Source organism: Cricetulus griseus, chromosome 4 (genome assembly GCF_003668045.3).
Source record: "Cricetulus griseus strain 17A/GY chromosome 4, alternate assembly CriGri-PICRH-1.0, whole genome shotgun sequence".
NCBI lineage: Eukaryota > Metazoa > Chordata > Mammalia > Rodentia > Cricetidae > Cricetulus > Cricetulus griseus.
In genome coordinates this window covers 214,208,392-214,234,743 of record NC_048597.1, presented here as the reverse complement: position 1 = coordinate 214,234,743, position 26,352 = coordinate 214,208,392, and the positions used below count along the sequence as shown (strand labels likewise).

Sequence of the window (26,352 nt, the reverse complement as noted above, 5' to 3'; positions counted from 1 at the left end):
CAGTCTCATTCAAACTGCCATACTATCATAGAAGAATGAGTTTAAGATTTTCTTTCTAAGTTTGTAGACTTTAATTTTTATGCAGTGTTTGCTTCTTCATGTGTTTGTGTGTATTCTGTGTGTGCATGTATGTATGTGTGTTTCCATGCCTGTGGGCACATGCATGTGCATATGAGCGTGGAAGGCCCAAGGCTGACATCCGGGATATTCCCTGATTGCTCTTCACATTCGTCATTGGAGCAGATTCTGCACCCAGAGCTCCTCAGTGCAACTAGTCTAGCTAGTCAGGTTTCTTGCTCTGGGGATCCTCTCTCTCTGCTTCTGAACCCTAGAATTACAGGAGAACACCACACCCACCTGGAATTTAGTTGGGTGCTGATGATCTGAACTCCTGTCCTCAAGTTTTCCTGGCAAGCAGCTTACACATAGGGTCGTCTCCCCTGCCCCACAGTGTGCATTGTTTTTTTAATCATGACATATTTAATTCCTTAAAAAACAAATATTTAAAAATCAACATTAGAATCCTGAAGAATATGATAAGGATTTGGCCATCCTGGAAATGCAATTCAGAATAGAAAAGCCAAACTGAACAGGGTTTCCAAACCAAAGCACGCAGAGAACTCAGTCAGTGGACAGTGGATGCTTTGGCACGTCTTTTAGATGGTTTCCTCTCACAATGCTGCCATCTCAAGAATGTGGACACCACTTTCATTTGTATATTTTTAGCATCATATGACCTTAAACCAAAATCAGTACCCACTTAAATATTGAAAATGCATCAATATTTAAAGTCCTTGAAATATTTAATGTCCTATGGAAAGATACAATGAGCTGGCATGGTGGCTCACACCTGTAACTCAACACTCAGGAGCCGGAGGCATGAGGATTGTGGGATCTCTGTTAGTCTGGGTTAGTATGAGTTTCTGTGCCAATAATAAAAACAAAAACTGGGTGTAATAGCACATGCCAGTAATCCAATTACCTGGTTGGCTGGAGGATCTAGAGTTCAAGGCCACCCTTAGCTACATAGTGAGTTCAAAGCCAGCTTGAGCTACATGAGACCCAGAGAGAGAGAGAGAGAGAGAGAGAGAGAGAGAGAGAGAGAGAGAGAGAGAGAGACAGACAGACAGACAGACAGAGATTATTATCACAACTATCAATAATGGGTCTACTCAAGTACATCCTGCCCTTCTCATGCAGCTCTGTCTTGAATTTTCCACCCTTTTTGTGCTTTGATAAGTATTTAAAAATTATTGCATGTTTCAACAAATGTATCATATTTAACTAACAATATACTAGTGTTGTGGGCAAATTGTTTCAGAATTTAGTCTTTCATAAACAATAGAGAAACAGGAGATGTTTTTGCTTCAGTATTGCACTCTGTATCCTCTTCCCACTGAGGAGCAGGGCTACTGAATGGTTATCTGTGGGATTCCTGCTTGGGATACTATGGTGTTTCCATTTCTCCCGAGAGGCAGGCTCCTTCACTGGACTCTACTCACTTCCTCACCACCCCTACATACACTGTGTGCTGGTCCCTCCATGTTCAGAGACATAACTTCCCTCCTCCTCCTCCTCCTCCCTGCCATTCAGGACCCTGCATGGCATCTGTATGAAAGGAAATGTCAATGTTTAGATGCCAACCATGGCTTGTTGAAGAATATTTGATTTGCTGTCACAGCATAGTGATCTTTGTGCTGTTACCAAAGGGACACAGGGAAAGATGATGAGTATATCAATATTCAGAAACATGAGAATCAAATGCCATTTACTTCTTTGTGTGTGTACATATGTTCCTGTGTGTGTGTGTGTGTGTGTGTGTGTGTGTGTGTGTAGGTGTAGGCTGGAAGTCTGTGTTGGGTATCTTCCTCAATTGCTCTTTCTATCTTATTTTTTTGAGGCAGGGTCTCTTACTGTTTCTGCTGAACCATCTGGCCAGCGCTGGGGTTACAGGCACAATACCTCTGTGCTCAGCTTATTTGTGGGTGCTGGGGATCCGAACTCAGTTCCTCATGTTTTCACAATAAGCACTTAACCCACTGAGCTGGAGTTTGGTTCTTGAGCAGTGCTGACTAACAGATACACTGTCTCCATACTTCCCAATGTGATAGCTATTAGCCCTATGCACTTGTTGAACCCTTGGGATGTAGCTAGGACTGACTTTTAATTTTATTTCAGTTAAGTCAAATCATCACATACTGCCAGCAGCTTTGGCGCTGGGCAATACAAGTCTACAGAATAAAACCAGGACTCTGTTGTTCTTTTTCCATCAGCTTTAATCTACTGCTGTTTCAGCCAATAATCTTGTCTCTGCAGTTCCTGGTCTGCTTCTCGGGCATTGGCTTGGCCACTCAGGCCATGGCCTGATGGGAATTTTGTTCCTGCAGGCACCGGCTATGTTGCTGCCTCCAAATGCAGCTTTTAATTAAGTCTCTGCTGTTCTATTTATCAATAACATTTGGGAGTCAAAGGCTGGGCTAAAAACCTGCTAACTCAAAGAGGCTTAGTAGCTACTAGCTAACCTCTCTTTGCTGGCATCTCTGAAAGACAGTGTCCTCCCACTCCACCAAACAAAATAAACGCATGCCACACAAAGTCCCTCCCTACTACTTCCTGTGCATTGTCTATTGTCTTCCAGATCTCCCTCTGATGCTCTGTGATTACCCTCTGTCAACTAACTCAGCCTTCTGACCCACAGTTGATTTTATTTAATTAATGCAAATACAAACTTGGAGTACACAGTGTGATTGAATATCCCACAACACTCTAGCGTTTTAACAGATCTTCCTTCTATCTCTTCCTTTTCAGGGAAGTTCTGGTTTCCATGGACCTCTTGGGGAAGCAGGCGGCGTGGGACCTCGGGTAGGTGTGACTGCTGGAGGGGGTGGGGGGGACTCCTGCCTTTGCAGGAGAGTGGGGCTGTGGAAGAGGTGTCTAGGCTGCCACGTGATTGGCTTGTTTCCTGTCTGAGATCTTTTCTTTCTGTTTTCTCTTAGGGGTCACATGGAAGACGTGGCCTGCCAGGGTTAAAGGTCAGTATTTTTGGAGAGTTCTCTTTGTTTCACAAGTAAGGCTACTTTCATGGTTTTCTCTGTGGTCAAGGGGAGTGCTGGTTGGCTGTTGAGGTGGCATTTCTGATAAAATGACATTTCTGGGTGGAGGCCGGGGCCTTCCTGTGTGTGCACGAGCTAGTGCTCACTGTGGAAACGAAGGAAAAGGTCTGAGGCCATGGAGTCTCCAGAGGAGAGCCGGTGCAGTTCGATAGTGGGCTGGGGATTATTCCTGGGGGGAGTCTTGTTTTACCCAGGTGGCACATTAGATGCTTGTCCATGTCATGTCATGGACATCCTCCCATAGCTCCTGTTCCATAGGGTCAGGAGAATGATCTACAATAGCCGTGCTTTTGGTTTAGAATGAGCAAGTTATGAAGTACAAAGCAAGTCAACACATAAGAATAAACAGCAAGAGAGACCTAGAGAACAAACCGTCATCAAATTGTGTGCTCAGAACATGCAGGGGCAAGCTGGATTTCCTGATAGACAGAGTCCCAGGCAGAGCAGAGTGTTCCCCCCAGGAGAGGGCTCTAGGTAAGGAACAGATAGCAACAGATAGGCATGGAATCTTTAAATCCGGCCTTTGCAGCATCCAGCAGACTCCTGCAGGGGAAGCTTAGGCAGTGACCTGGTTTTCCCAATGAAGCTTAGTCTCCACGGGTGAGCTTCCTGTGGCTGGACTTTTGACTGCCCCTCCCCCACTGCAGACAATTTTATGTCATGGGATAAACAGCAGTAACCTCTGTTGGAAAGGTTAACCATCTAACTGTTTCCAAGATAAAATGCTTTGCTCTTGGGTTGTTTTGCTTTCCTCTTTTCCTCCTCACAGAGTTGGGAGTTGGCAGTCCATCCTCAGACGTCATGTATGTTACGCTCCCCCAGCCCCCAGAGGATGGTAACTTTAAGGCTTGTCTGAGCTTTTACAGACTGAGTTCAGGGCAACTTAGTGAGACAGTGTTTCAAAGTGAAAAGTAGAAACTGGCTCTGCCTAAGAGTGCTTGCCTAGCCGATGGGCTTGGAAAAGAGAAGGAACTTGCCAGAGACCCCACTGCTGACATATTCAAACCTAGTGCCCCCATCAAAGACTACTATGCTCTTTGAAAACTTTGTACAAAATCAGCTTAATGCCTGTGGCCTTCTCTCGGACATAGTCTGACCACACTCTGCTCACGTTTGGAGACAGGAGACCAGCTTGCTATAGATTTTTCTTTCACCCGTCTGCCGCCTTCTCCATCTACTCCCTGCCAGGTCCTTGTCCTGCATTTATTTGTTCACTCTGGTCAAATTAATTGAGTGTCCACAGCTTTATGATTTTGTTTTCTGTGAACCCCCTTTCCCTATTTATTCTATGTTCTGTGAGCCCCCTGTTAACCACACAGCTTCCTAATAGAAGCAATGCAACAGTCAGTCACGTGAGGGTTTCTTTTCTGTTGCTCCTACCTCCTCATCCCTCCGTCTTCTTACTCCAACCCAGGCTTTTTACCCTGTTGGCTTCTGTAATGTTTTGTTGGGACAGATTTTGTAGTAGAGTCCTTTAATCTGGAACAGGGATGAACTTACAAAAACTATGGGATGTAATTGGATGCTTCCTATAGTGGCTTGCTTATATTTCTATTCAAATTTTATGAATGGATAATGGAAAATTGGTACACAAACAATACAATTTAGCTCTCAAGAAAAACGAAATTACAAAATTGGTAGAAAAATGGAGGGACTTAGAATGTATAATATTAGGCGAGGTCACATAATCTCAGAAAGAAAAAAACCAGAGTATTCTCCTTCATTTGTGGTTCCTAGCATATATATATATATATATATATATATATATATATGTGTGTGTGTGTGTGTGTGTGTGTGTGTGTGTGTGTGTGTGTACATATATGCATATATATGTACAGTATAGCATGTAGAAAGGAGAATAAAAAATGGGGGTGGGGTGAGGTCTAAGAAGTTCAAGAACAGTTTGGCCAACATAGAAGGACCACAGTCCCCATCCTCAAGTGAGGCCTTGTTCCTGACTGCCATGTGTAGTCAACATTCTGTTTCCATGTGTAAGATAAAGATCCTTAGGGTGTTTATTGCTGTGATAAATGCCACCTCCAAAAGCAAATCCGTGAGAGAAAGGCTCACTTTAGCTTATAGTTCCATATAACAGTCCATCACCGAGGGAAGTCAGGGCAGGAACTGAAGTAGAGACCGTGAAAGAACGCTGCTCACTGATTGCTCTCCCTAGCTGGTTTAGTTTGCTTCCTTCTATACCCCAGGATTACCTGCCCAGGGTTGGCACCACCCACACTGGTCTGGGCCCTCACATGCCAATCACTAATCACAAAAATACCCACAGGCTTGCTCACAGGTCAGTCTGGTGGGGGCATTTTCTCAACTGAAGTTCCCTCTTTCCAAGTGACTCCAGTTTGTGTCAAGTTGACATAAAACTAGACAGCACATGAGAATTGAGTCCATATATCTTAAATAGAGGGTGGAGGGGCTGGAGAGATGGCTCAGTTGCTAAAATGCTTGCTATACAAATGTAGGGGCCTGAGTCCATCCCCAGAACCATAGGGAAAAGGTCAGTCGTGGTGGTGATGTAATCTCACTACCAGGGAGGCAGAAGCAGGGAGAGTCTGAGGCTCCCTGGCCAGCTGGCTTTCCTAATTGGTGAGACCAATGTCCTAGTAAGTGACCTTGTCTTAAAAAAATAAGGTTGGTAGCCCTTGAAGCAGATCCCCCAAGACTGACCTCTGATTTACACACACACACACACACACACACACACACACTATAGTTCTTACAGTTCTTATGCACAACAGGAGTTTGGTTATTTAAATAAAGGATTTCTGTCCCATCACTGGCCAAGCTTCTGGAAAGGGATGTATGAATATGGTTGAAGACTGGGGAAGAAAGGCAGTTAACAGTCAGCCCCTGCATTTCCCCAGTCAAAGGGGCAACTCCTCAGATATCTTCTCCAACAAGGATCCATCTCTGGGAGAATTGAACATAACCAGTCCAATCTTTTTTCTGTGACTTATCCTTGGGGCTTTTAAGGGACAGCTTTCAGGGAAGGCTATCTTTACTGGAACACTTGCTGTGCCTGGGAGCTCACTGAGTTTTTTTCATTTCTGCAGGGTGTGCCTGGAGGTGCTGGTGAGCTGGGTTCCCAAGGACAGCCCGGGTATCCAGGCCCACAGGTTGTATCGGGAACTGGGTTTTAATTTAAGGATATGTGTTTGAAACCTTTTCTTTGTGTGATAGATATTTGAGTCAGAATGACCCTAAGGAAGCTTCCTGGGCCTTCCAAAGCAGATTGCATAGCCCCTCTTTTGGGAAGGCTGGACCATAACAGCTAGTATTGATTAGATTCCACTTTCTTGCTACTAACATGGCTCTTAACACTAATTCACTCAATCCACCCTTGGGGGGTTGAGTTGGTTTATTAGTCTGCTTCACAGGGACAAAATAGAGAGGGGATGAAGAAGGTAGGCAAATTGGCCAAAGTGACACTGCTAGTGAGTGATAGAATTGGAATTCGAACTTAAAGTTGGTGCTTTTAATAAATGCCTCTGGAGCTATGACTTGAGTTGTTCCAAAGTAGAATTTGCTTCATTGAAATTGTATTCCATCAGCAAAGTGCTTACTGGGTGTCTGTTATGCATGGGCTCCCTCCTAGTAGTCCTTGGGATGCTTAGACCAGCCCAGTGAGGAAGGAATTGTCAACTATGAACTGACAAATAGAAGCTCGAATTTCCAAGCAGCTCTTTTGGAATTCTCAAAAAAGAAACCAAGCCTACCATTTTCTAGTCCTTCAAACTTTCTTTCATAAAGCAAATTATTTCCAAGTTCACCACAGTGGGAGAACTTTAAACTGACTGCAAACTTTCCTCGCCTCGACTCCTCTCTCCATCATTAAAAATCCCGAGAGAGTGTCAGAGGATAATTTGAGAAGCTGTCTGCTGGTTCAGGTGACAAAGACACTCACAAAAGAAAAGAGCAATCAAAGTGTAATTAGAGTGTGTTTACTTTATGATGGAAAAATGGCATCAGGAGGAAATGATGAAGAAACCTGTTTTTTTCCCCCATTTTCTCTTTGATCACTGGCTTATTTCAAATTTGGACCCCCTGCTACTGTCATGTCCTTGCTTTCTCTTCTTTAGAACTGGATTCTGCCCTTTGAAAGGGCTGCACGCTGTGCTGAGAGCCATAAGGGGGATAATCAATAGGACCCGTCCTTCATTCTCACATTCCCACTGGGTTGCTGGGGGTGATGGTCTATTTAAATAGATGATTGTCAATACCTCACCTGGGAGAGCAGAAACCGAGATCAATGCTTCTATTGGGAAAGTATTTCTCAGAAAATCCAGAGAAAAATTCAAGTGTCAAAATCAATAGACAGAGGGAAAACAAGCAGGTATTGCCTTTAGCGATGAAGATTGAGCCGCTTCAGTGCACCTCTGGTTCTTGAGAGAGTAACAGCTGTGACCTGCCCTGTGCAAATAAAAGGTTCATTTCCAAATGATAGGGACACCCTTGCTGCTACTCTCAGTCCACTCTGTTGATTTCAAATTAGTTGGGTGGATGAAGATATGAAAACACTTTTGAACTTCATTCAGTGCTTGGCAGATCCACCTGGAAAGATTGCTAAGAGCATGGAAGCCAAGTCCTATGCCCTCCATTGCAGATGGGGCAAGCGTGGAGCGGGAGTTCCACGACACTTCAGCAGTAGATACGGCCTGATTCAGCCTGGTAGAGACGAGGCAGGGATGGGTCCCGGCACCTTCATTCATTGGACACGGACATCTGAGATGACTTTGCACTTACATGGGATATAAATGGTTCTGTAAAAATTGAATTTTAATTCTTTTCTGAAACAGGGACCCAGAGGAAGGCAAGGACCACCGGGAGTTTTTGGCCAAAAAGGGGGTCTGGGTTCCCAGGTAGGTTTGCAAAACTTATAGCTACAGTATAGCTGCTGACAGCAGTGGCTGATTCTTGCCTCCAAGGATTCATTCATAGGGTGAACCACTTGTTCTGGGATCTGAGTACCAAAGACTTCCAGGACATCTAGTTTGAAGAAGTTGGCATTGGTGTCAGTTCTGTACCTCCTTCATTCTGGGCACACAGTGACCAGTAAGTTCAGGGTTTGAACCTCAGGGATACGGGTCACAGCGCAATGTTTATTCCTAGTGCAAGACCAAATGATAGCGCCATACAGGAGGCATGCTTAAATTGTCCATTCCTTATGTGTATAAAGGGGCATCCTTGACTGCAAAGGTAAGGCCACAGAGGCTGAGGGAGAGCCAATGACTTGTTCAGATAGTAAGTGGTCAAATGGGCCTCCAACTTGGGTCTTCCTAGTACCTGTTCCGCTGGCCACCTAATGGCTTCCCAAGGGCAGGGGCACAGCTTAGACTCTCGAGAAGCAGGATTTGAGTCAGGTCTGTGGTCTCCATCCACTCAAAATGGCAGCTCTAGGATGGCCAAAGCCATAATTCTGTCCTCAGTCTCTCCCTGGGTAACAAAGTCTAGCTTGCTGCTTTTAAAGCACAGATTCCTTCTCTCTCTCTCTCTCTCTCTCTCTCTCTCTCTCTCTCTCTCTCTCTCTCTCTCCCTCTCTCTGTCTCTCTTTGTTTCTTTCTATCATATGTCTGTCTGTCATCTATCATCTATATGAATGTCTGTATCTATCATCTGTCTGTCATCTATCTATCTATCTATCTATCTATCTATCTATCTATCTATCTTCTATCTATCATCTATATCATATGTATGTATGTATGTATGTATCATCTATCTATTGAGGCAGGGTCTCATAATACAGTTCTAACTGGTCTGGAACCCATAGAGATCTCTCTGCCTCTGCCTCCATAGTGCCGTGATTAAAGGTGTATGTCATAAATCCTGGCTAAGCTGTTATTTAAAAAAATCTCATGGTGGGGACTGGAGATATGGCTCAGTGGTTAAGAGCACTGGCTGCTCTTTCAGAGGAACTGGATTCAATTCCCAGCACCCACATGGTGGCTTACAGCTGTCTGCGGCTCCAGTTCCAGGGGATCTGACACTCACACACCAATGTACATAAAATAAAGTTAAATTAAAAAAATCTCAATCTTAAGTGTCCTTTGAACATGTTTCCAGTTTGGAGTAGATAACCAGGCTTTGGTTTTCTTGATCTTTTGATCAAGTCACTTTTCCCAGCTAGTTTATAGATAATTTCTATAGTTCTCAGTGTTTCATAGATTTGATTCTCACATAGTAGACTTTGAGCTTCTTCTGAGACATCCCTTGCCTAGAGTTTACCTACATCTGATATGCATTTTGCATGTTGGAAGATAACAGAGCTTACATTTTCATGCCAATGCTCTTGTTCCCTGTGAATATACAGGCAAATGTTCTGTTTCTGTAAATAATGTCACAGAGGTTCAGGGAGATCCAGACTTGCCACCCAGATAGAAAGTGGTCGGATTGGCCTCTGTCTTGGGTCTTGAGGTGGTGATTCATGAGCACACTGACAATTCTAGACCATTTTAGTAATACACATGCTTTCGACTCATAGTGGGATGAAATCTCAATGAAGCCACCCGTAGCTGAGAATGTCATGGCCAACCAACATTGTAGCTTAGCAATACAGCTCTGGAGAGTACCAGTCATTGACTCCTGTGGCTTCATGGTGGTGGCTCACTGTTAGTACCCAACATCACAAGATAGTCTTGTATCAAGTATGGTTAGCCCAGGAAAAGGTCAAAACTTCAAAATTTGAAGTATGGATTTTACTAAATACATATGATTTTTTCTCTCTGTTATAAAGCAAAAAACAAAAAAATATTAGTCAAATGACTGTAAGCCAGGGGCCATCTGTAGTAAGAGTCATGATCTTGGTCATGATGTCATTGCAGGGGAACCCTGGGCCTCCAGGGCCAAATGGCTCAAAAGGACCAGCTGGACCCAGAGGAATGAAGGTGAGTGTCAGAGAACACACTCTTGGGTATGACTTTAGGAGCTCTTTGGGCTTTCTTAGGCAAATCTCTCCCCGCCATGTGATCATTTCCAGCATGTTTCTGATGTTGGTGATGCTATTAACTGCTTTTTTCTTAGCTGATAGCTGGATCATGCATACAAAGATGGAAATGATATAAACTCCACCTGTGGAGAAGTGGCTCACATATATCAGGAGGCAAAAAACACACTAACAGCGGGACACATGGACTCACTGCAAGCACATGTTCTCACACACATACCTGGGAAAGCCATAGTAATAAAACCTCTCTAATTTAAGATGTGCATCTAATCTCATCGTCAGTGCAAAGACCACTGGTATATTTACAATTGGCTTCATTGAACATGCATACATAGAAACACATAATTTTAAATCTAGCGTCTGCATCTGAGAAGAACCATGCGGATTTGTAAGTGTGGCTTATTTCCCTTAACATAATGAGTTACCCATTATGCACAATAGTTGCACCCATTTTTCCTGCAGCTATTGTGTTTTTTCTTTACAGCTGTATCCAATTCCACTGTGCATTTGTATTTCATTTCCAGACAAGCCTTAACAAGCCCATCAACTGAATAGTGATGCTAACAGGACTTGAACAGTCTAACCAAACAATCTCTAATGAAAATGGCACAAAGATGCATAAACTCATGGGAGAAAATTAATTTCATCCTTCCCCTCTATTAAAAGGGAGAGCTCGGCCTTGCAGGAGAGAGAGGCCCACAGGGTCAGCGAGGACCAAGAGGGCAGCCTGTAAGTCTAAGCCTGGTTGAATTCGTTGCATTTTTCTTATTTGGTATATGTTCTTGTTTCACATAAAAAAATAAGACCCTCGATGATTAAACTTGGGGTTACCAATATAACATAATGGCTTGAGCTGTTGAGGTTTTAGTCAAAGGTTCATAAGTCCCACACAAATAAAGAATCCAAAAATGTGTTGGGATTTCTTTTGTCTTTTCATTATTGAATAGGGAAGTGTCTGTGAGCCTCTTCTGTTTGCTAAGGAAGTTTCTCAAGTATTTGAGTCTTTGGGTACTAATGAGATGCTCAGATAAACTTTAAAAAATCTCTCTCTCTTTCTCTCTCTCTCTCTCTCTGTGTGTGTGTATGTGTAAGACAGACAGACAGATGGGAGAGAGAGAGAGAGAGAGAGAGAGAGAGAGAGAGAGAGAGAGAGAACATGTACATGTGCTGTATGTGTGTGTAAGTATGTTCATACCATGGCAAGTGTGTGGAGGTCAACCTTGGGTGGTGGTGGTCTTCATTTTTGGCCTTTAGAAAAAGATTTACTTTATATGTATAGTTGTTTTGTTTGTGTACCACATGATTGCCTGGTGCCTGTGAAGGCTAGAAGGGAGTGTTGGATTTGCTGGAACGGGAGTGACAGATGGCTGTGAGCCACTGTGTGGATGCTGGAGATTGAAGCCAGGTCCTCTCTGGAAGAGCAGCCAACACTCTTACACTCTGAACCATTTATCCAGCCCCCCACCTTGTCTGAGACAGGGTCCTTTTGTTTCCTATTCCTGTGTGAGGCAGCCCAGATAGCCAGTGGGCTCTACTTCCCTTTGGGGGCTCTGGGATTGAAGATGTGTGCTACCATATCTAGCCTTATTTGAGTTCTAGGGATTCAAACTGAGATCCTCTAGCTTGTTCAGCAGCTGCTTTCCTTACAGAGCCATCTCCTTCAGCATAGAGACACATCTTTCTAGATATCACAAATAAGATACCCAGTTAGAATTGTTAACTTTCCAGAGTATGAGTTTAATTATCCAGAGCATAGGAATAATGTTGGATACCAATAATCATGAAAGATTTCTTCCTACAGATGAGACTTTCGAAGGCAGGGCTCTGTCTGCATTTTTATCTTATTCACTGATCTGAATACAAGTGCAAATTAGTTATTTTATATCACTATTTTAGGCTCACCACTTTCCTGCAGTTTGCTTTATCATAAGAGCAATGCTGTCTTCTGGAGATTTCTTCCAGCAACAGTTAGGAAGGGCCTATAAGGGTTCCCCCTCTTTAGCACTGACATTACATTTTCTGGGAAGGAGAAAAAGCTAAAGCAGACCCAGTAAATGTAAACTAAAATGTTCAAGGAAAAGAGGAAGAGGCTTCTGTGGACTGAGGCAAACAGTACCCCATGACTATACTCTGAAAAGGTAGGTAGTGAAATTAATATTTTGTTTGCTTTTTATTCAACTCTCTTGGTTGAAAATAGCACACAGAGCTTATGCCCCTGTCTCTATTTCTCTGTCTCTTTCTTTCTTCCTTTCTTCCTTTCTTCCTTCCTTCCTTCCTTCCTTCCTTCCTTCCTTCCTTCTTCCCTTCTTCTTCTCTCTCTCTCTCTCTCTCTCTCTCTCTCTCTCTCTCTGAATGCTGGGGAAAGATATTATCGGAGGTGATATCTTAGGACCACATAAGCCTGAGGACCTAAATTTGAGTCCCTGGAACTCAGGTGAAGATAGACATGGTCGCAGACATCTTTAACTTCAGCACTCCCACAGTGGACAGCTTCCAAATGGAGGCCTTGCTCTCTCCCTGTAGCCACAGGCATGGATGCCCTGTGAGTCTTTAGGAGAAGGAAGACAGAGTAACAACCAACAAATGGCACTTTTCTCCACACAGAGAGTTCAGTCCCCACCCCACTTCCCTTATTTTGTTTTCTTTTGTACTTTGCGTTTTTCCTAATTAGAAGACAGGAACAGTCTTCAGGTCTTCAGCTTCATTGTTTGCCCTCCCTGTTGATCGACTTGATCTAGAAACAGTTTCTTTTCATTCCCCCCAAAAGCTATTGCAAGTTTCTGAGTTTGCTCCTTATAAGAGACACTTCTTATCTGCACATACAGGTGTTCAGATCAATAATACACAGATCACACCTGTGTGTGTGCATGCATGTATGTGTATGCATGTGTGTGTGTTGAGATAGGTTTTCACTGTGTAGCACAGGCTGGCTTAGACTTTCACTCAGTCTTCTTGCTTTGGCTCCCAAGAACTGGAAACAATATCAACATGTTTACTAGACAGTGAGCATGTTGTGGAATAATCCTTTACACTGTGTGAAGGTATGCCACTGGGATTGGCTAGCTAAAAACAAGCTTAAGCTATTGGCTGAGCTTTCATAATTAATAAGAAGTCTCCATGTGGTTGTTTGAGAGCTGGCATGTGGGACACAGAAATCTGCCCACAGAGCACATCCATGCAAATTTGCCATATTCTTCCCAACAACCATGCAGATGACACTGTCTTGGTCTTTAAAGGTTTTACGTCTTATTTCCTCCAATGTTGAGTGTTTATGCTGTGAGGTGTTTCTCATCCTCCACCAAGCCCCAGGCTTTTCTCCAGCTTCTTACATTGTTGGCTTATGCAAAGGCTTGGCTCTTGTTATGTGCAACTCTACAGTCAATTAATCTTGTGTCCTTTTCTTAGGGTCGTCTTGGTCAAGATGGTTACGGTCATCCAGGAAGAAAAGGCAAGAAGGTGAGGCTTGTGTAAAGAGTATTTGGATATTCAATCAGTTTTTATTTTACTTTACTAGAATGTGATTATTTTTAAAGATGTGTTTCCCCCAACATGTCACAGCTTGACAGAGTTCCCTCCCTGAGAAGTTAAAGTCTGATTTAGTTCCCCACTTATTGAAAAGCCACCCCTCTAGCCTTGTCTTCCAGCTTTACTAGGTATTTCTACCCCATTCTGATCTGGAGACATGAACCCTTTCCCAACTCCTTGTCTCTGTAAATGATACAGAATGTTGTTTCCATTCTCCTTCCCTTGGACAACTGTAACTCATTTTCTAGGATGAACTCAAACATTAACTTATTCTTGAAGTTCTTGGACTTCTCCAGACAGAATTTGTTGTCCTATGCTCTGTGCTTTTAAAGCATCAGGCCCCCTCCCCCTGTGATCTCCAGTTTACTCTTCTAATTTAGACCAACACCCAACTCCACAGATACTCCTGTTTTTCATCCATCAGACAACTTAAGATCAGCACATCTTCCAACAATAACTTCTTCCATTTTCTTCCATTTTATTTATTTTTATATTTTAATTCATCTCTCTCTGTCCCTCCCACCCCTGTGTGTGTGTGTGTGTGTGTGTGTGTGTGTGTGTGTGTGTGTGTGTGTGTGTGTAGCAATATGAATATGAAAGTTAGAGGACAACTATTTTTGGGAATAACTCTTCTCTCTCCAGCACGTCAATTCTGGGAACTAAGCACAGATAGTTAGGCTTGGCAGTAGGTGCCTTTAACCACTGAGCCATCTTGCTGACCCCAAGTTCTTATCTTAGAAAACATGTGGATGGACAGGTTGGAATATTGTCATATATATACCCATCACCTTGATTCATCAATGGCAACCTTAGGGCCAATTATGTTTTACCTTACTCAAAGTCTCACTCACTTTTCCCTCCTCATGGAAATTATTTTTAAGAACATCCCAGAAATCATATATTTCATAAAAACATTTTATTTTGCTTATAATTATAATCAGATACCATTATCATACCTAAGAATTAACAATTATCCTTTAACATCATTCAACATCCCATTAGTCAAAACTGATGCTCTGGACAAAGTTGTCTCCTCTTCTTCTTTTCTGTCTCAAGGACAGAGCCTGTCCTTCTGATCTTATTCTCTGGTTGCTAGGACAAGAGATTATAGCCATCTTTGTGAGGCTTCTTTCCTTCACACTCTACATTTAATCCAACAAATAAATGCAAGTCTAGCAGCAAAGTATATTTAGCATTTTGTCATCTTTCCAAAAGGGTTTGCTGATTTATTTGTGAGGTGTGTGTGTGTGTGTGTGTGTGTGTGTGTGTGTGTGTGTGTGTGTGTGTGTGTCTGTGTGTCTGTGTGTCTGTGTGCGTGTGCATATGGGTGCATGTGCCGATGGAGGTCAGAGGTCCATCAACCTTGGCTGTTGTTCCTCAGGGGCCATCTTCCTTGTTTATCTGTCCCAGAGCTCATTAATTAGGCTCCGCTAGATGGCCAGAAAACCTTTCGTGTCTGTCTGTCCCCAGCCCCGCCCTGTGCTGGGATTACCAGTGTGTGCCACCACTCCTGTCTCTATTGCTGCGTCACACCCCAGTCAAGCATTTTACCACTTCTCATTGTTATTGCTTTTATCTAGGCTCATCTAGACTCAACATGGCTTTCTACTTTGATTCCTTCAGAAGTCACCTAAATGGTCTCCCTGCTTCTGCCTCTGCCTCTGCCATGTATAGTTAGGCCTTCAAAAGGCAGCCAGAGCCATCTTTTAAAAGATTAGTGAGATCATGACCATGACCCAAAGCCTACCATGGCTTCCCATGGCACTGAGAAGAAAATCCTTGTTCCCATGGCCTGTGAGGTTTGACACTCTTGGCCTGTGTGTGAACTCTTAGGCTTTCTCTCCTGATCTCCTCTCTCCCCAGTTCTGCCTCATTTTCCTCTTGCAGTAAGATCTCTTCAGGTCCTTTCTCATCTGCCTGGATGCTCCCCCACCCCTACCCCACCCCCCACTTGCCTGCCAGATCCCTCCAAAGTCACTTCTTCAGTTCATGCTGGTCTTTGCCTAAATGACGATTTTGCAAAAAGACTGTCTGGCCACCATCCGTGGAAGGACTCCCGCTCTACTCCTTCACACACACTCTACCAGGGAGTTGACTGTGCTTAGATTTTGGCATCTCTGGAGGATACTGGAATCAACCTTCAGGAGATATTGAAAGACAACTCTAATTATTTAAAAAATGCATAATATTTTTACTTTTTCTTTGAGAATTCCATATATGTATGCAGTATATTCTGATCGTGTTCACTCCCCCATTTCCCCACTCCAGCTCCTCCCAGATCTCCTGGCAACATTAACCCCTTTTCTTTCAAGTCTTTTAAACTTGCTAAGTCTAATTATCCTTGCCCATATGTCCACGGGAGTGGGACCATCTACTGGAGAATGGTCAACCTCCCAGGGGCTGTACACCTAAAACCAACAACAATGTCAACAACAAAAGTCTAAACCTGACTTTCCTTCTAGCAGCCATCAACTGTGAATAACTCCTCAGCTAGGGGTGGGAACTCAGGTCCCTCCCTAGCCATGGCTGTAATATCTATCTATCTATCTATCTATCTATCTATCTATCTATCTATCTATCTATTTATCTATCGACTGTCCATCTGTCTGTGTCTGTAAGAACACATGTGCCATGACGTGTGTGTAGGTGAAAGACAGCTTGGTAGAACTGGTTCTCTTTACCAGCTTGAGTCCCAAGGGTTGAACTCAGGGTCAGGCTTGGCGGCAAGTGTTTATTCCTTTCTGGACCATCTCACCAGCCCATTTTTTGACTTTTTTGTTTTGTTTTGTTTCATTTTTGAGACAGGGGTTCCCTTTGTAGCCCTGGCTGTCCTGGAATTCACTCTGTAGAGCAGGCTGCCCTCAAACTCACAAAGAATCACCCTCCTCTTCCTCCCAAGTGCTGGTATTAAAGGCATGCACCACCACTGTCTGGCTCTATTTTTTGATTTCTTAATCCCCTCTCTGGAATGCTATTCTCTCTGAGATGCTATCTATCTATTTCTTTGCTCACTTGCTTCTTCCAGAATGTAAGTTCCGTGGGAGTCTTGTTTTTGTTCACTGCCCAGTCCCAGAGTTAAATAAATACCTGTGGGATGGATGACTGTTTTGAAGCATGCCTGAGGCTCTGACAACACACTCCTACTTCCCAACACTCAGGTGGATGCCTTCCCTTTGCTTTCTATTGTTGAAAATCTCAAGGGCTTTAAACAGAAATAAATGCCTGAGAAGGAAATTTTGACAGGCCCTGCATCAAAAAGGGAGAAAGTTGTAAAACCTATTTACAAATTGTTGACCTCCAGGAGTGAAATGTGGCCATGTGATGAGTTTCTTCTTTCCTGGTGGAATGTTGAGGAAAAACTTAATTACTTGGCACTGATTGTCATCTTGTCTCATTCTGACCATAGGGTGAACCTGGATTCCCTGGCTATCCTGGTGTGCAAGTAAGAAGGACTGTCTGTCGGCCTGGCAACTGGTGTGCAGTGTCTGTCATGGGTTCTCACATCTTTCTTGGCATTCAGAACTCTGCTTTTGTCTTTGTTAAGGGAGAAGATGGTGACCCAGGCTGGGGAGGAGAGAAGGGGGCCAAGGGAGTCCGAGGGAAGAGGGTAAGAACCAGAGGGTCATCCGTCATCATCACAGGCATGGAGGGCGGTAGCCTATCCCCGCTCAGTCAGTACACACTGCACACCCTGCCCCATCCCTTCTCATTTACAATCAGGGTGGAAATGCAGCTTCCGGTAACAATAAACGGTAACAACAGAGCGTGCAGGCTGGAGTTGCAGCTCTGCGCTACCAATTGCTCAAGACGATCTGAGGGCAACTCTGCTTTGGTGGCTCTAGGGAAAATTTGGAAGGACATTGCCAAGGACAATGCTTTTGACCAAGTGTGGGTCGTCTGGGCAGGCATCCCTAAGCTTCTTAGGGACTAGAGTCCTAAGAGCATGGCTTCTGTTTTGGTGGACGTTGAGTCTACTGTGCTTCCTTTCTACTATGTCTCCCATTAAGAACTCATTCCTTCAGGTTCAGCAGATTGTGTATGCTTTTATTTTCTTTTTTTAAGATTATTCTCATATAGCCCATGCTGGCTGTGAATTTGTTATGTGAGTAAGGCTTGCCTTAGATCCCTGGTCTTTATTCCTGTACTTCACAACTGTGCCATCATGGCCAGCTGTGGAGACTGGATCTTGAGGAGCCACAGTCAACATCAACTCTTTCGAAAAGAGTAACTGTGGATATTAGGATCCAGATAGTGTTCAGATGATAGACATCAGAAAGCAAGCCTTGGGCTGGAGAGATGGCTCAGGGGATGTTCTAGTTTCTGTTGCTGTGATAAACACCATGACCAAAAGCAACTTGGGAGGGAAAGGGTTTATTTGGCTTACACTACATGCCACAGTCTGTCACTGAGGAAAGTCAGGCAGGAACTGAAGCAGAAGTTGTAGAGAAATGCTGCTCAGGGGCTTGCCCTTCATGGCGTGCTCAGTTTGCTTTTTTGTTTGTTTTTCAAGACAGGGTTTCTCTGTGTAGCTTTGGAGCCTGCCCTGGAACTCACTTTGTAGATCAGGCTGGTTTTGAACCCACAGAGATCCACCCGACTCTGTCTCCTGAGTGCTGGGATTAAAGGTGTGCACCACCACTGCCCGGCCTCAGTTTGCTTTCTTATACATCCCAGGACCACCTGCCCGGGGATAGCATGCCCACACCAGTCATTAATAAAGACAAAATGTGTCACTAGCCTGTGGGCCAATCTAATAGGGACATATTCTCAGTTGAAGATCTCTGAGCTTATATCAAGGTGACAAAGAACTAACCAGCACAGTGGGTAAAGACAGTTGCCACCAAGTCTGACAACCTGAATTTGAACCCCAGAATCCACCTGGTGAAAGGAGAGAAGAAGCTCCCATAAGTTGTCATTTGGTGTCCACATGTGCACCATGGCATACACATACACCCACCCACAAATTACATAAATGTAACTAAAAATGTTTAAAGTAAAGCCTCTGGGGACAAGACAGGGACTTGTGTTCAGAGCGAAGGTAGGAAAGGCAGGAGAATGTGTGTCTTCCTGGGACTCAGTAATTGGTGTTTTCATCTCCTGTCAAGCTCATAAAGACAGTCAGGTTCACGCTCCTCGGCTGGCTGCTGCTTATGGTTGCTCTCATCTGTTATCTTTCTACTTCCAAATACAAAAGAAAAACCATTGATTAAATCTAGATAATCAGTGTGCTGTGTTACTTCACATACCTAGAATGAGCATCGAGCTCCTGGCTGGCTACCCAGAACCTTTCCTGAGACACCGAGGCCCAGAAAGGGTTGTGGGTATTTTTCCTTTCCTCATGTCAGGCCCCCAGTGCAGGTCTCATGCACTATGTTTCCCACACACCCTTGAGACTTGACTGAGGGTTAGGTCTTCTTTTAAGGCTCTGCATGGAAATGTATTTGTGTGTATCACCCATGGGTCAGCTGGGGTTAGACAGGTGGGCTTGAAGGGGGATGTCTCGTCCCCATAAAGCCTCCCCATCTTTCCATGGATGCATTGTTCACAGAGACTCATGGATCATAGCTATGAAGCACTTTGATGTTTTGGGAGTGTCAGTTCTTGTAGCCAACATGGAAGCTTATTCCTTTGGTTTTCACTTTTAGGGTAATTCTGGCTTTCCTGGGTTTGCTGGAACTCCAGGTGACCAAGGCCCACCAGGAAAAATGGTAACAAGTACCCTTTCTTTTTTCATTTTCAATCTTGTGCCAAGATGAGTAAGAGTTTGATAAGAGGCACCACTGAAGAAGAAAGAAACCGGTCAAGGGCACAGGCGAATTGCTCAGAGAGTATTAACTTCAGGCCTATACAGTGTATTCCATGTGTAGTTTTCCTTTGAATATAGAGGTGATCTCAGAGTGGCTAGAGCTTTATAGATCTTCCTACATACATAAGCCAATACATAAAATGTACAGGAAAAGTGCTTACCAAAGCAAACATGATAACCAACACACACCAGAAGGAAATCCTCATGTAATATTCCAACAACCATGCAATCTTTTTTTTTTTTTTTTTTTTTTTTTTTTTTTTTTAAGATAGGGTTTCTCTGTGTAGCCCTAACTGTCCTGGAACTCACTCTGTAGACCAGGATGGCCTTGAACTCGAAGAAATCTTTCTGCCTCTGCCTCTTGAAAGCTGGGATAAAATGCGTGTGCTACCACCACCCAATCCAACCATACAATTTTAACTGAACTGATAATGTTGCAAGACTAGAAGAAATTTAAGAATTCCCTGGGGCATGGAAAGACACTGAGATTCTGCCTTATGCCCTGTTTTAGAGACTGGGTAATACAGTTTGCTTCTTGGTTGTTGTGAGAAAACACTGGCCAAAAGCCACTGTGGGAGGAATGGGTTTATTTGGCTTACAGGTTACAAGCTATCATTGAGGGAAGTCAAAGCAGGGACTCAAGGCAGGGAGGAGCTTGGTGGCTGGCACTGCTGCTTACTGGCTACCTGGGATGGTGGTCCATCTGTTTAGGGGTGGTACTGCCCACAGTTGCCTGGGACCTTCTGTATCAGTTGGCAATCAAGAAAATGCCTCATAGGCATGCCCAAAGGCCAGTCTGAGACAATTTTTCAGTTGGGATTCATTCTTCCAAGGTATGTCTAGGTTTGTATCAAGTTGACAAGAACTAACCAGTGAACGGGGCTGTCATTCTATGAGGGATAGCATATTCATCAGCCAGGGTGGGGAGGGGGACAGGGACATGCTGGGCCCACTGAAGCTCAAAATTTTTACTGGAGAAGAGCAACTAAGTCAGAAAACCGAACACCACAGAGGTAGTTCATGGCCAGTTGATGGTGGAATACAGATTTTGAGTGGGGTTTCAGTACAGTGGCCTGTCCAAGGCTACAAGGTACCCCTTGTAGTCTAAACAAAGACAAAGACTCTAGGCTCCTAGAAGGGCTGGGATCGGACAGCGGAAGTTGGAAGGCTTCAGGGAGGGTTCCTCTACTATGATGGCAGAGACAGGGTGGGGATGAGAGGCCTGAAGGTCAGGAACAGGAGAGAGATTTTTGGAGTAGCTTGTGGTAGTTCCTGGGATCTTGAATGACCTGGAACTTGAACTATGGATTGGTCTCAAAACTACCTAGTCTTCCAAGTGTCTGTGTCCTGTCTACCTGGGCTTCCTGGACTCCGAGGTGTGGGATGTGCCTGTCCAGGCACAGCTGGTTGTGGAGTAGGAAGTGTTGGCAATCAGAATGTTGCATTTTGAACCTCGTTTCTATTCTTTCCAGGGCATCAAGGGCCCAAAAGGTTTGGCAGATAAGACGGTAGGTGAAGACTCCTAATTCAAAATTTCATTCATTTCAGAACCTAAATTTTTCTATATCCATAAAGTGAGATTTGTTAATCTTAAAGGGCCTTTATTGTAATAAATTCTGTTAATACTGTAAGTGTACAGAGTTTTCTCAGGAATACCACTATAAAAATAGTAGAATATTATTTTAAACACTAAGTGACACAAAGGAAAATATTTGGAAGCTACCACCTTCCTGCAGTATGCTCTTCTATAAAGCTAAAAACACTGCCTATAAAGCTATACATTTTTAATAAACCAATTCACAGAACGGTATAGTCTTTTGTGTCTTCTGGGATGCTTTAAAAACAATCTCAGAAATTATGGTAAGTGCTTCTCTTCCAAGTACACACAGACTGTTATGTTAGGCAGGGACTGAAGGGTGTGGGAACATCTGAAGAACAGGAAGGGAAGGGGTCTGAGGTTGAGAAGAACAGAACACAGAGGAAGGGATAAAAGGAAAGATGCAGAGTTATGGGGTTGGGGGACAGAGGGGACACTTGTCTTTGCAGTCCTTCTAAAGAACAGTTCTAGCAAACACCACTATAAAACTGCATATGTAGGCAGCAGTCCCCAGTGCTCTCTGCTAAGATTCCTGGATTTCAACTTCAAAGTCAGATTTGATCCCATTGATTTGTGAGGCAGATTACAACGTAAAAAATTACTCCTTACCCACCCATCTCAACACACTATTAAAATCCTTTAAGTGTTTTAAATTAGCTACTGGATTGTTAGGTATCACCTGTGACAATTTTGTGGTTTTCTGTTACATAGTTCAACGTTTCAGATAGGTACTGGTAATGTGCACATGGCATTTCAAGTCATGACAGTGAAATTCACTTTGCATTAAATGCTTATTTCCGCCCTGTCTTTCCCTATCTCTCTGCAGCCTTGTGAAATTGTTGATTTCATTCGAGAAAACTGCCGTAAGTTGTTTGGGAGACACTCAGATGGAGCCAGTGGTGTGGATGGAGGGTGGGGGATCAGGCACTAAGGGCAGAAGCCAGTGGTGTGGAGGGGTGGTATTAAGGACTAAGGAATAAGTCACTGAGGATTTGACTGAGGCTCGGGAAGTGACTTGCCCATCCTAAAAAGATCTTACAAATTGACAGATTAGACCCAATCTCTCTTTGAGTATGTCACCTTTCCCTAAATGGGCTCCAAAATCAAGTATTTGAAAGAAAAACTCCATCATATAATGCTGGGTCCCCCCAAATATAACCACACTCACACAGCTGCATGCTTCATCTTGGTGCAGGAAACAGAGCATGGGAAGTACTGTTCTTTTTATTTCAACAAGCAGGATCCATGATGGGTGTTTTTGGAAAGAAATCTGCCCCATTTGGTTGTCATTTCTGTTGCAGAAATGGAACTGTGAACCAGTAGGTCTTAGGTACTGCTTTGTCATAGAACGAGTTGACATCTACACACTCTCTTAAAAACAAAAAACAAAAACCAAAAACCATCATGAGCTCTTCTATCTACAGAGAGCACACTTCTCCCCTTTCTGGTGACAGGGAGAGCAATTAGTGTGGAAGTTTGGGTTCTACCCACAATCACCTGCCTTCTTGTTCAACCCTCTGGCTTCCGCCCACTCCCAGCTGCTGTTCAAGGAGATTCTGGGATCCGTTTTCATGGGAGTCACACAGAGTAATGCTATCGCATTTGAGATAGATAGAAGCAACAGACTCAAGTAGAGGGTTCACTGTGCTTGCCATGTCAAGATAAAAACTGATGCTGCATAATCATTTTATCTACAAACATAGACATTTTTGGACAGCTAAATTTCAATGTTTAAAGAAACTTTTGAATTGAAAATAGGCAAAAGACATTAAAGGAGAGTCAGAAGAAAAAATTAACAGTGTACCTGTGAGACTATTCACCCTAGATGGAAATTAAAGATTATTAATTAAAATAATAATAAGCTCTTTTTGGTTCTCAAACTGGAAATATATACACAATTGCTACGTATTCTTACACATATATGCATATTTATATAGTTTTGGTCTTTAGAGATAGGATCTAGGTAACTAACGCTACCTGGCCTGGAACCCCTAATTTGGGGAATGTATGGAAGCACATGTGACTTGTGGGACTATAAACAGCTTTCTAAAGAGCCATTGGATTGTCCGTATAAAGATCCATAATTAGTGTGATAGACTCAGACTGTAATTGGACAAATAGGAACAGATACTTGTATGCGTCTGATTTTCCTGAGAGACACTGGCTGAAGAAATCAAAGGACATCTACATAGTAGTGATGGCACTTGGCATTTACTGATAAAAAATGTCATACCAGGTGGAACATGATTCAGACTCAAACATACTTTAAGCCCCAAGTTTTATCAAATAGGATGAAAATACTTTTATGTATGGATACACTGTGAACTGAGAACAGCCATAATTTTTTAATAATTGCGTGTTGCTCATATATATGCACATATATACACATATACTTTATACAAGTCATATATACACACATTGCATATGATTTATATTTTATGACTATGTATGTATGAGATACATGTAAAATACAGCTTCAGAATAGTGTTTCAGTTGGATTTAATTTTAGTTGAATGTAACCAAAGCCCTCTTTAACAATGGGGAAATGAGTCTCTCAAATCAAAGCTTGGACAACATCAGTCTGGGTTGATATGGAGTCCTGGGGGTTGGGGGTGTTCCAGGGGTTCTAAGATAGAGTTTCCTCGTATCTTCTTCATCTTCATTATTACCATCATCTCTTCTCTCTCTCTCTCTCTCTCTCTCTCTCTCTCTCTCTCTCTCTCTCCTTCTCTCTCTCTGTGAGTGCTTTATTTCCCGCATTATCTCATGCTTCGAGCAGTTAATCAAGCTTCAGTTATTGTATCTGCATTTCCGCTAGCCTGGGAGGGAAGGGAGAGCAGAGGCAGAGGGCAAAGGGTGCCCTTGCTTCTTTCTTTTGGCTTAGCAAGTAATTAGGGTATAATGATGCATTTGCAAAGTCTTACCATTTTCATTATCCTATTATCCAGAATGTAGTAAGCCAGCTAGTTCAATGAGAGTGTGGCCTTGTTTTTCAGGCAGCCATGTACCCAGGTGGAAACTGGTGCCCCAATATAATGGGAAAAATGAGATAGTGGGTACTGGGCAAACAGTAGCGGCCCTTGCCGTATTGGGGAGGGGTGTCTAGACGGTCATTTGAATTTCTCAGAAGAGAGGGTTTTTCAAAGTGGACATGGTTGGAAAATCCCAGAACGTGGGAGGCTGAGGCAGGAGGATTTTTACGTTCAAGGTCAGCTTGAGTGACAGAAAAACTGTCAAATCAAAAGAGTGCATTTTATATTGAAATACAAACTGCCCAATACACTAATAGGGTTTTCTTTTCCCTTCCAGCTTGCTCAAAAGGTAAATAATGCTCACTGTTTAGATAAGCTCTCAGCCATCTAGAGGCCGCACAGATGTCTCAAGTCCTGTGTTTCCCTGTGTCAAGGTATTTCCAGGTGCCCAGTGTTCCCAACAGAAGTGGTCTTTGCCTTGGACATGTCCAATGATGTCTCCCAGTTGGACTTTGAAAGGATGAGAAGCATTTTGTTATCTCTGTTGATGAAGATGGAAATGAGTGAGAGCAACTGCCCCATGGGGGCCCGAGTGGCCATTGTTTCCTATAACACGAGGACAGATTATCTAGTGCGCTTCTCAGACCACCGAGGACAAGCTGCCCTACTACAGGCTGTCAGGAAAATCCCCCTTGAACAGTCATCTGGGTCCCGGAACCTTGGGGCCACCATGCGGTTTGTGGCAAGACATGTATTCAAGCGTGTGCGCTCAGGCCTTCTGGTAAGGAAGGTGGCCGTGTTCTTCCAGGTGGGTAGTAACTATGACACAGCCTCTGTCAACACAGCCTTGCTGGAGCTCCATGCAGCGGACATTGTCACAGCAGTTGTAACCTTCACAGAGGAGCACAACTTCCCGGACACCCTGCTGGTACGTGAGGAGTGGGGAAGGGCCGATGGGAAGAGGTACTGGAGCTGGCCTTGTTCTCACCCCTCCACCAGGGATGGCTGAGTGATGAGTGTGGCTCAGAATTCTCAGACATTGCCGAATATGGGAGAGGTGAGGTGTCTCAGAACGGGCACTGTTGACAGAGCTACTGGAGAGGAACTGGCTCTTCTTGAGCACACATTCTGTGCTGAGGGCCTCACAGATGTTGTGTTATGTAATGTCCCCAAAGCTCTATTAGTTAGGCCTTGTTGGTTTTCTCTGCTTCAGGAATGAAAAAGCAGACTTAGGGAGGGCAAGTAACTAGTTGAGGGTGACGTAACTAGTTAGTGGCAGATGCTATTTGATGTCACACATGTTCATAGCACTGTACTAAATTACCAGAGACTGGAAACTGACTTTCTTCCTCCTTCTCTCCCTCCTTCCTTTTCCTGGTATATAATCCTATGGACTCATTTTCCAGCATAGAAAAATGCAGTGCTTCTGAAGCACACACATGAATGGATTTGGTGTGTATGTGTGTGCACACGCACATGCATGTTCACAGAGACGTGTATGTGAAGGTTAGAGCTCAACCCTGGCTGTCATTCCTTAGGGGCTGTTTACCTTGTGTTTTGAAACAGGGTGTGTCTCCCTGACTTGGAGCTTGCTAAGTAGGCTAGGCTGGCTGGCCAGCAAGTTCCATACTCTCCTGTCTCCACCTCCCCAGAGGTAGGATTACAGGTTTGCACCATCATATCGGCTTTTTACCTGGATGCTGGGGTCTGAACCCAGGCCTTCACACTTGTGTGGCCTTGTTGACGAGCCTGCTCGTCAGCTCCATACAGATTCCTGTATATTTTATTCTTCTGTGACCAGAATGTGATTTAAGGCTCAGAACACATTTGGCATTTGTAAGTTCTCTCCCTGTTCCTTAACCAAGCCATATAGTCTAGCCCAACTACTCCTCTGACTTTGATTACAAGCTGTTCTGTGTCTTGATATAAATGGAATTTTTCAACATCTGGTCTTCTGTATCTGACTTCTTCCAGTTAACATGCCTGGTCTTGGTCATCCATGCTGTGTGCATGTGTAAGTTGTTCCTTGTTATTGCAGTGTGGCATTTCAATATGTGTAGAAACGAGGAGTTATTCACATGTCTAGTCTTTGAAGTTTACTCTTCTAACTAAAACCTATGCATTTCGTACTCACAGAATTTCTGAGACAATTTATCAATGTGAAGGTCGATTTTCTTCCATTGTGTGTGAATGCTAGATTTAGCCCTGTGACATTACCAGCATTTGACCATTTCTGACCTGGAAAAATGGAAATGTCATATGGTTCTACTTAGTAACTAATGGACCCAGCTGTGCCAGACCACTTCATTTTCTCTTGAGATAGAGTCGTGCAGCAGAAGTGCCAGGTGAGAAATTTGGTTGACACACAGTGCATTAGACTGAGAATC

General features: G+C 43.6%; 1 protein-coding gene across 1 annotated transcript in view; it reads left to right on the top strand.

Moving 5' to 3' along the window:
* LOC100770413 (collagen alpha-4(VI) chain) overlaps window positions 1-26,352 on the top strand; it is a 94,941-nt gene that overhangs the window by 52,979 nt on the left and 15,610 nt on the right. Inside the window, exons 19-32 of the mRNA XM_035444236.1 lie at window positions 2,809-2,862; window positions 2,997-3,032; window positions 6,179-6,241; window positions 7,922-7,984; window positions 9,944-10,006; window positions 10,732-10,794; window positions 13,471-13,521; window positions 16,997-17,032; window positions 17,135-17,197; window positions 19,236-19,298; window positions 20,869-20,904; window positions 21,820-21,856; window positions 24,303-24,314; window positions 24,400-24,893. Of these exons, the coding sequence (XP_035300127.1) occupies window positions 2,809-2,862; window positions 2,997-3,032; window positions 6,179-6,241; window positions 7,922-7,984; window positions 9,944-10,006; window positions 10,732-10,794; window positions 13,471-13,521; window positions 16,997-17,032; window positions 17,135-17,197; window positions 19,236-19,298; window positions 20,869-20,904; window positions 21,820-21,856; window positions 24,303-24,314; window positions 24,400-24,893 (1,134 nt within the window). The remainder of the gene's footprint in view (window positions 1-2,808; window positions 2,863-2,996; window positions 3,033-6,178; window positions 6,242-7,921; window positions 7,985-9,943; window positions 10,007-10,731; window positions 10,795-13,470; window positions 13,522-16,996; window positions 17,033-17,134; window positions 17,198-19,235; window positions 19,299-20,868; window positions 20,905-21,819; window positions 21,857-24,302; window positions 24,315-24,399; window positions 24,894-26,352) is intronic.